The sequence below is a fragment of the Schistocerca cancellata genome, chromosome 6, assembly GCF_023864275.1.
Source record: "Schistocerca cancellata isolate TAMUIC-IGC-003103 chromosome 6, iqSchCanc2.1, whole genome shotgun sequence".
NCBI lineage: Eukaryota > Metazoa > Arthropoda > Insecta > Orthoptera > Acrididae > Schistocerca > Schistocerca cancellata.
This window is the reverse complement of record NC_064631.1, coordinates 545,872,893-545,885,530: the sequence shown is the minus strand read 5'-3', so window position 1 is coordinate 545,885,530 and position 12,638 is coordinate 545,872,893. Positions and strand designations below refer to the sequence as shown.

Genomic DNA, 12,638 nt, shown 5'->3' with positions numbered 1-12,638 from the left:
TGTCATTATTATGGAAAACCATAAACAGAACAGAAGGCATCTGAAAGTGGTAAACTGTAGCTTACTGTCAGTACTTTCATTTTACAAGATATTGGCAGATGAGGCATGTATTGTTATATATTTGTCGTGCATGCTGAATACTGCATAAAAGGCTGATTCAAAGCAGCTCTATCCCATATGAGTCTCTTCACCACTGCACAAATACTGCAACCTACATCTATTTGAATCTTATTGCTGTATGTTTAAATCTAATGAATAAGGAAGTGTTGGAAAACAAGTTATCCATTCTCAAAATAACCATACCAACCTCATAGAAGCCAAGTCAGGTCAGTGAAGCATTATTTCCTTGGAATAAGGAAACCACTGGTGTAAATAATGCCTATGTCACTGAGTGAACATGGTTACCATAAACGGTTTCATACACTGTTCAACTGAACAGTCCTTGCATGCTGACATATGATGTTGAACCAAAGTATTGCAGAATCTCTGCCTTGTTTCAGTTTCTCTGGTTTTCACTGTATGTAGTCTGCAATACTGGCATATGACACTGAACCAAAGTATAAGAGAAACTTTTCCAAGCTTCAGTGATGGAAATATATAATATGAATTAGAGGCTTTCACTGATTTTCACCGCATGTAAACATTCCCTGTGAAAGTTGACTCTTTGAACCATATTACAAGTTTTCATGGTTAGCTGTCCTGGCTGCTTGCAAGTGTTTCACTTTCCATTACTTTGCATTACAGGAAGTTTGCCAACAATTTATTTATTCATTTATTCTCCTTAGACAAATACAAGGTTATATTTTGGATTGTCGACATACAACAGATCTACATTTTGTTTATTTCCTGGCACACTGCTTCCTCATGAACTCTATTATGGCTAAAGGTAGTGTGGCTGTATATACTCCAGATAGATTTGCAATTACTGTCAATACACAACCTGGGCAAGCACAGGCATATCAGTAACTTAGATCCCTTCCACAGATGTTACACTAATTAGTAAAAGGAAAGAGCTGAAGCCAGAAAACAGGGTGTTGACACAATTTTACACAATGCTTGTATTCTGCAATCTTCCCAGTCTCACTGCTTCTTTACACCTGGTGTTACTGCATCTTCATGACAATATTTACAGAATGTCAACTGAGTTTTGTAATTTCCACTATTTTTTTATTTAGAAGAGTCTTGGTTAATGTTGTTCATTCCATATTTAGGCACACATAATTCTAAGTTACACAAATGTTAAAGTGGGGAAAAAAACGTTGTTTTACAAGTCATATAAATTTTTGACCAGAATTTTAAAGCATACAACATAATAATAATATAAATTATGTTATTTGAGAAAACAAGAATGGGACTATATGTAAATCTGACCAACTATCTGCAACATGAGCGTCTATTCTCTAGGGAACAAACAACACTTCCTTCTGAGTCTTCTACTATTATGATGATGTCATCTGCTTGTATCCTGTATCACTATCGTTTTTAAGCCAAAGAACAAACAGCACAGCCTAGAATGGAAATGTGGGGATTCTCCACTGATATAATAAGTGAAACCTGTTAATGCACCACTTACATGAAGGCATAATGCCATGCCCATCAGTATTCTTTTTAACATGGGACCACTAGTCAGTAGTCAATGTTTTATAGATGACATGCACAAACTGAGTGAAGCTCAAATTTCTTACCATTATACTCTTTCTTTTTAACACATAGGGATTTTGAAACTATGTGAGGGGTATGTCATAGAAAGTAAGTAGTAAAAGCTTATTTTTCTCCAAATATTTTCTGTTTGTAGTAATTGTAAGAAATGTATTCATAAAACCCATCTTTCAAAGAATCTAGATGTGCGAGAGATAGTGACCAAAAGCATTATATGGCTTACTGTATGAAAAATCTAGCAATAACCTAGCAGCAGGCTAAATTACTTTATAATTATGAGATCTACTTTTAAATAATAAATAATTACAAAATCTTTTCAGGATTTGAACCACTTTAATTGGATAATCCTCATTACAAGGTCTTAGGATGTGCATAATGACAAATTCACCTGCTTTGAGTTGTGCTGCAAATGCAAATAATTTTCGATATTTTGGAACGAGGTCTTCAGTGAGCTTAGACAGGATAAGAATTTGTGGTCGCCAGTTCTTAGTATGAGGTGGCCCTTCTTCAAGCCGTAGGAGACTGTAACGTGCTGCTGACAGTGCTAGACCACGAATTCCATCACCCCACTCTTTCTCCGCTCTGGAAAACAAAGATATATTTTGAATAATCACTTCACACAAGTAATTCAGTCAATGGAAAATTGACACTGATGTAACTTTAAAGTGCAAATTAATATCAAGGTGTGACACATAGTCAAGCAAGACGTATGTGCTCATTTTATGAAATTTAGAATGTTGAATATTGGTGATACAGATGTTGGATAAATATTTAATAGTAACTATATGTAAGGCAGCTGCTTTGTTGACATGTTTTGAATACACTGAACTTCAGAATATCTGGGAAAGGTTACAAAATTCAAGGGTAGCACAGTGATGGCAATTATAAGACAAACAAGAATATACAATAAAGAGAGCATGAAAAAACCATAGCACACCAGGAGAAGAACTTCAAACAGGCAGTATGGGGTTATGTGAATATGAAACATTCTCGAATGTAACTGAGTACTCAAGGCATGACATATGAAACATCAGTGAAGAAGGATAACGACAAAGTAGAGTAGAGTAAAAATGTGTCATTGTCAGAATTACATGGAAATGACAGTGTATGTTTGGCAAGAACTTTTGTATTAAATTGTGCAAAAATATGGGAAAGCAGATAAGCCGTAGGCACTAGCCACTGAATAAGAAGAGTAAAGACTAAAAGGCACTGTATATGTGCACAAGTATCAGTAACAGTGACATTCTATCAAAAATTGAATGATGAAACAGGCAAATAGCATAACAAATTGTAAAAATCACTATTTAAGCACAATTAATAAATAGCAAACTTAAGCAGAGAGTAAGGGGGCAGCAATAAAACATCTCTAAAACATGGAGCTACCATCACAGAAAATTAATGAGAGATTGGGTGAGGGGCAAAAAGAGGAAGGTAAAAAGAATAGAAATCTCATTTGGATGTATGTTTGGAAAACGTGGGTGAGCTTTGATAGAGATCTAGAGCAAACAAATGTTAATCTAAGCAATCAGCAAGTCATCAAATATACTGAAGAACCACTGATTGGTTGCCCCAGTTTGCTCATTAACTACTTTTGATGGATTTTTAGTTTGATGTGTACGAATTTTCAATTCTTCAAGATGTCCAGATTCCACCCCTTTCTGAAGATGTTTATATCATGTGGTGTAGCAGCTGTCCAGTTCAGTCCCATTACAAAGAGAGAGAGAGTAAAATAATAACACAACCACATCCCCAATCACATTTTGGATTGCTTATGCAATTACAGGTTAAATGATAGGAGACATGGGTCTGTACATCAATCAATTAAGAAGCTGACTAATTAATTTAATTATTTCAGCATTAAAAATAATTTTCCCTAGCCAACTGAAGCCACCAAAAGCTTGCTAAAGTACAGAATTATCAAATGGATGGGGTGACCCAATTTTTGCAATCACCAATCATTTAAATACACATGATGACTTAAATCTCCAGAAGTTTCAGTGACCATTAGTTTCAAATACAAGGCAAGGCAACATCTACACAGGGAGAGCAACCCTTCCTATAATCAGTGAGTTAGTATCAATCCCACCTCTCTTCCCAAGACCTCCAACCCAGGCATGGATGGGCCACATCACCCCTCGGCAGAAAACCCAGTTAAGATGACTGCAGGAACCTTTTGTTCTCAGCAGAAGGACACAGTTGTGTGACATTTGAGGTTGCACAACTGCTGAGAGATGCCCTCTCAGTCTCTGTTCACTGTTGACCCCGGGAGGAATAATTTTGACTTGCACTAGTGCAGTAGTTGCCAGTTTTTTCCCACTATAGGTGTTGGGTTTCCACCGTCTTAGAATCAACTGTGCACAATGTCATCCAGCTTTAGTCAAGATGTTCATGGTAGAATGCTTGTAGCACATCTGTCCATGATTAATCTTCAAAGTGATTTGCACCATGAGGAACTAGCTTCAGGGTACAATGCTAGAGTGGTCATCACAATTCATGATATGACCCATTACTTCCATTCTTTATTCAAAATTCTCAAGGTTCTTCTTTGATTTTTTGGTCAATACTTCCCTTAGCTTTAAAAAATACACAAAAAAAGAGAAAGAAAGAAAAATTGGTTATGCCACATTCACCACATGAGTATACAGAGAAGTTGCAGCATTAGAAAATTGCAGCAAAATGCAGAAAGATCTGCAGTGGATAGGCACTTGGTGCAGGGAGTGGCAACTGACCCTTAACGTAGACAAATGTAATGTATTGCGAATACATAGAAAGAAGGACCCTTTATTGTATGATTATATGATAGCAGAACAAACACTGGTAGCAGTTACTTCGGTAAAATATCTGGGAGTATGCGTACAGAACAATTTGAAATGGAATGATCATATAAAATTAATTGTTGGTAAGGCGGGTGCCAGGTTGAGATTCATTGGGAGAGTCCTTAAAAATGTAGTCCATCAACAAAGGAGGTGGCTTACAAAACACTTGTTCGGCCTATACTCGAGTATTGCTCATTAGTGTGGGATCCGTACCAGGTTGGATTGACAGAGGAGATAGAGAAGATCCAAAGAAGAGCGGCGTGTTTCGTCAAAGGGTTATTTGGTAAGCATGATAGCATTACAGAGATGTACACCAAACTCAAGTGGCAGACTCTTCAAGAGAGGCGCTCTGCATCGCAGTGTAGCTTGCTGTCCAGGTTTCGAGAGGGTGCGTTTCTGGATGAGGTATCAAATATATTGCTTCCCCCCTACTTATACCTCCCGAGGAGATCACGAATGTGAAATTAGAGAGATTCGAGCGAGCACGGAGGCTTTCCGGCAGTCATTCTTCCCGCGAACCATACGCGAGTGGAACAGGAAAGGGAGGTAATGACAGTGGCACGTAAAGTGCATTCCGCCACACACCATTGGGTGGATTGCAGAGTATAAATGTAGATGTAGATGTAGACACCATGCTTCCCTGCCAAATCCTTTATGTTGAACTCTACTCTGGCAGTAGAACTTATGGAGCCCCCTCTTAGGGGCTTCAAGAACCAGCCAAAACACATCATGAAGATGACTGATATAAATGTACAAACATGGGGAGAAAGCACCCTGGACCACATAGTGTCGAGGAACACTATGTTCACCACTGTCCTCTTGTTCGAAGAAGAACACCACAGACATGAAGAGGCCAGGTGACATGCAAGAAAGCTCTGTCAGTTACAAGCCTGTCTGCACCAACCGTTCACGGCAATTTGTGTGGATGCATGTTTTATGGTAGGACTTATCTGTTCAGTAATCAGAAAAACATTCATAAGATGAACTGAAATGCTCGCTACATGCGGGAAAAAGTTATGCATACTTGGAACTGAGTGGCAGCCACAGCCGACCACTACATGTTTTTCTGTTGCTGTTTTCTTTATGAAGACCCAGCTATCTGCTGGACTATAATTTGCTTACATTTAAAAATGGCAAAATGGCCTACAAAACATTTCACAATCAAAAGGAGCAGTATTTTTACCACGTCCATGGTTTCATAGGAAGTTGTCTTTTCTTGTAATCCTGCCAGATGCATCAGTGGATCAATCAATACAATTATGCACACATCAGGTGAGGTCACTAGGAGAGGTGCAGAGTGATACTCTTGCAGGTACCCAGCCACACAGGTAAACAACAGCATCATATTTAATGGCTGCCGTGGAATGTTTATCAGCCTCACTTGTTTCAACTTGTAGATGTGTACCACACAGTCTTCAGTGGTCTTATTTACAATGAGCTGCCAATACTTTGTTGTTTTCTGGACATTAATATGGACTATATTACTCCCAGTTGCGACATTTGGCCTGAACACAGACATGTCTGTTTACCAAATGTTGTGTGATCTCTTTTCTCAGTTCAACTGGATGCTGTAGATGAGTGTGCAGTGTTAGCTTGAATGAGTGGTTCACCCTATGGTGCTTCCCATCCTGATGAAACAGTTAGTGTTCTCCAGCATTAACATTTGAGTTACTTAGTATACGACCTGACAGCTTTAACTGCAAAGAGGTATTCACTTCTAGATGTACTTGCTTTTGTTTGTTTCAAGAAGAGTCAGGAATAGTATTTTCTGTGAATTATTTGTACTTGGCTGGTGTTAAATAAAACTTGTATAGTTGAGGAAGCAGGCATGTGACAGTTTTCTCCACTCAATAAGTTCTTCATGTACCAACTGTGTCACAACTTTGTCAACAAAATCCCACATCTCAACATTTCACCATACAGTTCTGACCCTGAGATGCGATTAGTTATTTTGCGCTCTCTCTTAGAAAACAGTTGCCATATGATAGTCAACACTGTTGTTCTCACTAGGACCACTCTGATCATTCATATCTCCCTTACCTGACACGATAAATTGTTCTGTTTCATAGTTAATGTTCAGCAATATTCAAGGTTTATTAATGACTGTATTTTTTTGAGTAGAAATCTGGATGAACTGTATTACTCTGAAATTAAAAGTAGATGCATTTGTGCAGAACCTGTGAGCAATTTTCCAAGGATGCACCTTTCAATTTTTTACACTACTTCTTCACTGGTATGACAAATACTTATAACATTAAGAAAGGGGATAGGGTACAAAGATGAAGAATACATGAATGAAAGATGGAAATACATTGAGATGACAGAACTCTGGTGGATACCTCCTAATATAATGTTGTACCTCCTTTTGACGGGATACTGCAGCAACCTGATGTGGCATGGACTCAAAAAGTCGTTGCAAATCTCCTGCAAAACTACTGAGCTATAATGCCTCTGTAGCTGTCCATAATTGTGAAAGTGTTGCTCGTGCAGGACTTTGTGCACAACCTGACCTCTTTAACAAGTAACTTAAAGGTTTGATGAGATTCATGTTAGGGGCTCGAATTGTTCAGAATGTTCTTCGAACTAGTCGTGAACAGTTGTGGCCCAGTGACATGAGGCACTGACATTCACAAAAATTCCATTGTTCTTTGGGGATATGAAGTCCATGAATTGCTGCAAATGGTCTCCAAGTAGCCAAACACAACCATTTACAATCTATGATCAGTTCAGTTGGACCAGAGGACCCACTCCATTCCATGTAAACACAGCCCAAACCATTATGGAGCCACAACTAGCTTACACAGTGATTTGTTGACAACCTGGTTCCACAGCTTCATGGGGTCTGCACCACATTCAGACCCTACCATCAGTTCTTACCAACTCAAATCAGGTCTCATATGACAAGTCCATGGTTTTCCAGTCATCTACGGTTCAACCAATAAGTCCAGGAGAGATGTTCCAGGTAATGTTGTGCTGTTACCAAAGACACTCAAGTCAGTCTTTTACTGCCACAGCCCACTAATACCAAATTTCATCACAGTACTGTATGTAAACGCTACTGCTTTCATCAAGTGAAGGCTGTCGACCACTGCACTGTCCATGTGAGAGATAATGCTTGAAATTTGGCATTCTCTTGACATTATGGACCTCAATTATTGAATGCTCTAACGATTTCCAAAATGGAATGTCCCATGTGTCTAGCTCCAACTAGTATACAGAATTTGAAGTCTGTTAATTCCCATCACGTGGCAATAATGACGTCAAAAACCTTTTCACTTGAATCATCTGAGTACAAATGACAGCTCTGACATTGCACCGTCCTTTTACACATTGTGTACATAATACTACCACCATATGTATGTGTGTGTATTGCTGTTCTGCGACTTCTGTCACCCTGGTGTAAAGCATGAATGCATCTTTCACAACATGGGTAGTTGAATTGCAATTTTGGGCAAAGCCTAGATACATTTGATGCAGCCCTTTCAAAAAATGTGTAAAATATTTACACATAAAATTATAATTATAAAGCAAAAATTGTATTGGGAGTATAGCAGCATAAATGACTTCTAAATATACAGCATTTAACTAGAAAGGGATGAAACAGATCATAAGAGGTTAAGGTGGCACAGAATTTTGATGAACTTGTCAATTAAAGTATATTTCTATGGAGAAAACTATTTTTATGGTGGTGATTCTAAAGACTAAAGTTACTTACCCTCTGTACTCAATGTACTTGTATATGCATCCAGCCATTCCCATTGCCACTAGTGCATAATACCAGCTTGTCATAAACATGACTGCTATGCAGAGTGACAGTCCAAGAAATGACAGAGACCTGGTAAAAAATAAATATCACGAATCAGAAGGGAAGTGTGAAACATATTATCCACAATTCTATAGCTACTTCTCTAGTTATCACAGCAGCTTGCAGTACCATAATTTGTCTCCATCCTAACGCATTTGTAGTTGTACACTGAACACATCTGACACATGTGACCTAATTTCTCTCTATTGTGTACGATTTCCTTCAAAATACTCTCCTCCACAATTGATACATCACTTGTAATGTCATTTCTACCTCCAGAAGCAGTCTTGGTATGCCCCTTGCTGAAATGTACAAAGTGCCATCTGCTAATTTTCATTTATCTCTTCTATCGCTGTAAATTTTCATCATTTCAAAAGCGGTTTCAACCTCAGAAATAAAAGAAAAGTCCACAGGATCCACCTTGTTCTCATTTCCACAATTGAAAAGCTCTTCAAAGGTTGTGAAGCGAAGCTCTTTCTGGTCTGACTAATGAGCCGTGGGACGGACTTGGCGGCAACACAGTGCATTCCAAGATGCTGTGCCAGGACTTCATGACATGATCCAACTGAAACGTTGCATTCCTCTGAAATCTCTCGGCAGTGAGACTTTGACTGGTGCACATGATTTCATTGATGATCCTGATATGAACATTGTCAGTACATGTTGAAGCGTGTGCTGAATGAGGGTCATCTTTAACTTCCATCAGGCCATTTTAAAACCATGTGGACCATTTGTAACACTGAGTAAGGCTTAAGCACTCATCACCATAGGCTTCCTGCATCATTTGATGTGTCTCTGTTAAGGTGTTCTTGAATTTCACAAAAAAATTTAATGCAGAAGCATTGCTCCTCTAACTCTGTCATATCGAAATTCACAAACTGTGCACCACAACATTCTACTCAATACAGCACTAAACAATAACTAATAGACATACAACAATGAAACGTGTGGCAGTTACACAATAAACACAGGCATGGACAGATACCAACCACATTTTGCACCAACACACCACTGGCACGAAATTATGAATGTTCTGGAATTTTTTGAACAGACCTTGTATAAATTATGTATCAGTTGGGTTTTCACAGACATAACACAGTACTTTGTACTGTGAATATATTGTATGTAACTTACAGTGGGTCCTTCAATGAGATGATTTTTTAACAAATTTTTTTCTCACCAGAAGCTTCATTTATATAATCACTGTAAATTCTAAGTTGTGACTCCATGATATTGTACATTTTTGTACCTCACTTAAGCTTAATTTATGTAAATCACTATAACTTTTAAGGTGTAGCTCCATGATATTGTATTCATGTATCTGACTTAAGTGTTTCACTACAGATGATGTACTCATAAAATATACAAAGAAGAACCAAAGAAACTGGTACACCTGCCTAATATCATGTAGGACCCCGTGAGCATGCAATACGATGTGGCATGGACTCGACTAAAATCTGAAGTAGTGCTGGAGGGAACTGACACCATGAATCCTGCAGGGCTGTCCATAAACCTGCGAGATTACGAGGGGGTGGAGATCTCTTCTGAACAGCACATTGCAATGCACCCCAAATATGCTCAATAATGTTCATGTCTGTGGAGTTTAGTGGCTAGCAGAAGCATTTAAACTCAGAAGGGTGTTCTTTGAGCCACTCTGTAGCAATTCTGGATGTGTGGGGTGTCATCTTGTCCTGCTGGAATTGCTCAAGTCAGTCAGAACGCACAATGGACATAAACGTATGAAGGGACAAGACAGGATGCTTATGTACATGTCGCCTGTCGGAGTCATATCTAGACATACCAGGGGTCCCATATCACCCCAACTGTACAAGCTACACACCATTAAAGAGCCTTCGCCAGCCTGGAACAGTGCACTGACGACATGCAGGGTCTATGGATTCATGAATTTGTCTCCATACCCGCACATGTCCATTTGCTCAATACAACTTGAAATGAGACTCGTCTGACCAGGTGACTTGTTTCCAGTCATTAACAGTCCAATGTCAGTGTTGACGGGACCAGGCAAGGTGTAAAGCTTTGTGTCATGCAGTCATCAAGGGTATACAAATGGGCTTTGGCTCCAAAAACCCATATTGATGATGTTTCTTTGAAAGGTTTGCACGCTGACACTTGTTGATGGCCCTGCATTGAAATCTGCAGCAACTTTCAGAAGTGTTGCACCTCTGTCACGCTGAACGATTCTCTTCAGTCATTGCTCATTCTGTTCTTGCAGGATCTTTTTCTGGTGGCAGTGATGTCAGAGATATGATGTTTTACCGGATTTCTGATATTCACAGTACACTCGTGAAGTGGTCATACGGAAAAATCCCCACTTCATCAGTACTTTGGAGATGCTGTGTACAATCGCTTGTGCGCCGACTATAACACCATTTTCAAACTGCACTTAAATCTTGAAAACCTGCCATTGTAGCAGCAGGAACAATTGTGCCAGGCACTTGTCTTAAGTAGGCATTGCCAACTGAGGCGCCACATTCTGCCTGTTTACATATATCTATGTTTGAATACGCATGCCTATACCAGTTTCTTTGGTGATTCAGTGTACATTCTCCTAAAGAGAAACAACAGTATCATATGATACCCTATGTTAATCTGTAAAGTAATAACAATGATATTTTTGGCCTAGATTGCAAGAAACAGTGGTTATGTGTGTGGGAGTTGTGAATGTGTGTGTGCGTTGTCTACTTTAGAAGAAAGTGTTTTGGCTGAAAGTTCATATTTGGCAGACTTTTTGTTGTGCCTGTCTGTGACTCAGAATCTTGTCCATACGGTGAGTAGCAATGTGCCCTTTTTATAATATTTCATCTGTTCTCTAATTGACAAGAAGTTCCTAATGCTCTGCAGTTCTATGGTAGAATACTGCAGGATTTATTTATTAGGTGAATTAGTTATGGTAAAAGCAACAAAGCATATCAGAGTAACAGAATCTATACCAAACTCTACGTGGCATAGTTTGGCTGAAAGGCATCATATCTTGCCTGACATCCACATCCCATTTCCAGTTATATCCAAGATCAGCACTGCCACCAATTGTGTCACTGAATCCACTGCAAAATTTTATCCTCAAATCAAACTATGATCCCACTCCTTTGCTGCATAACAACCTTCTATATGGTACAATGGAACCTCAATTAACCATCATTTCTGATACCAGGGGGTGGTCAGAATGCTAACAAGGTTGGACAATCATAGGAGAAGGAAACAAGTAATTTACAGAGCTCAAAATGATGTATTAAATAAAAATTACGTAAGAAAATTACATTTCCACATGCGGGGCAAAAGCATAGTTTTTATATAACCTTGTTTAACTTCAGACTCAGAACAATGGCTTGGGGCGTTATCTAGCAGTACAGTTGCACAGGGTTGCAGGTTTTGGATTTCAAGAATTTTCTAACAGCCAGAACAAATGCATCAAAAACAGTTATGTAAAGAGATTACAATTCGTCCAAGCACTTTTTTGAGCTTTGTAATGAATGGTAAGTGCTGACATGTTTATGTTTCTTAAGGCTCTTGGTTTCTTAGATTTGATGATAACAAACATGAATTTATGATCACCACTTACGTTGCTGCATGTTGCAATGGTCAGGCTGTTCTATGCTAGTCTTGTGCCTGTAGCTATTTCACTCTTTGAGGTAGAATTTTAGTTTATCCCAGTCTTGTCAATGTTGTATAATTCATCAGCTACCAGTTTATTTTCTGACATTGTTTTTTAAATTTTTTCAACAACCTGCCTATATGCGTTATCATCAGCAGAAAGTTTTTAACATGAAAAGCAACTTGCCTAATATTGTGACGATTTTTCCACCAGTGAAGCCTACACTCAAGTGCTTCTAATTAGTGGCAGGAGTAAAATCGATCGCAGACACTGGCATGCTGTTCTGCGCAGAATGCAGGTCAATGATTGGACACATGGTTAGATAATTCAAGGAGTCAGTTAATCGAAGGTCAGAGGATCAAGCTTCTACTCTACTTAAAACATAAGGCAGTGGCAAGTGCTGAGCACCAGCCAGTCTTTAGGACTAAATTCTTTAACTTATTACAAAAAGTCTGATTTCTGCAAAGACCAATTTATTTTTCATCTATTCACACACTTTACCCCACTGCAATCCAGCACCATTTGTGGCTTATGTCTTTTCCAATCGACAAATCATTTCCCAGCATGGAAATTGTGCATACCACAAGTCCAGATTTACACTACAGTAGTTTGAGGAGTATACAGTGTATTTGAGATGACTTACTAATTTCAAGATTTCTTTGTTATTAGGCTTCATCCTTGTGTGAAATCATAACAGAGAACCTAATAATCATTTCTCAATCTGCAAGTTTTTGATCAGTGAATG

The 12,638-nt window shown here is 38.7% G+C and overlaps 1 protein-coding gene across 1 annotated transcript in view; it reads right to left on the bottom strand.

The window, feature by feature from the left end:
- LOC126088416 (solute carrier family 12 member 4) overlaps positions 1 to 12,638 on the bottom strand; it is a 233,094-nt gene that overhangs the window by 94,888 nt on the left and 125,568 nt on the right. The window contains exons 11-12 of the mRNA XM_049906556.1: positions 8,191 to 8,310; positions 2,048 to 2,241 (exon numbers count right to left, since the gene is read on the bottom strand). Coding sequence (XP_049762513.1) covers positions 2,048 to 2,241; positions 8,191 to 8,310 — 314 coding nt within the window. The remainder of the gene's footprint in view (positions 1 to 2,047; positions 2,242 to 8,190; positions 8,311 to 12,638) is intronic.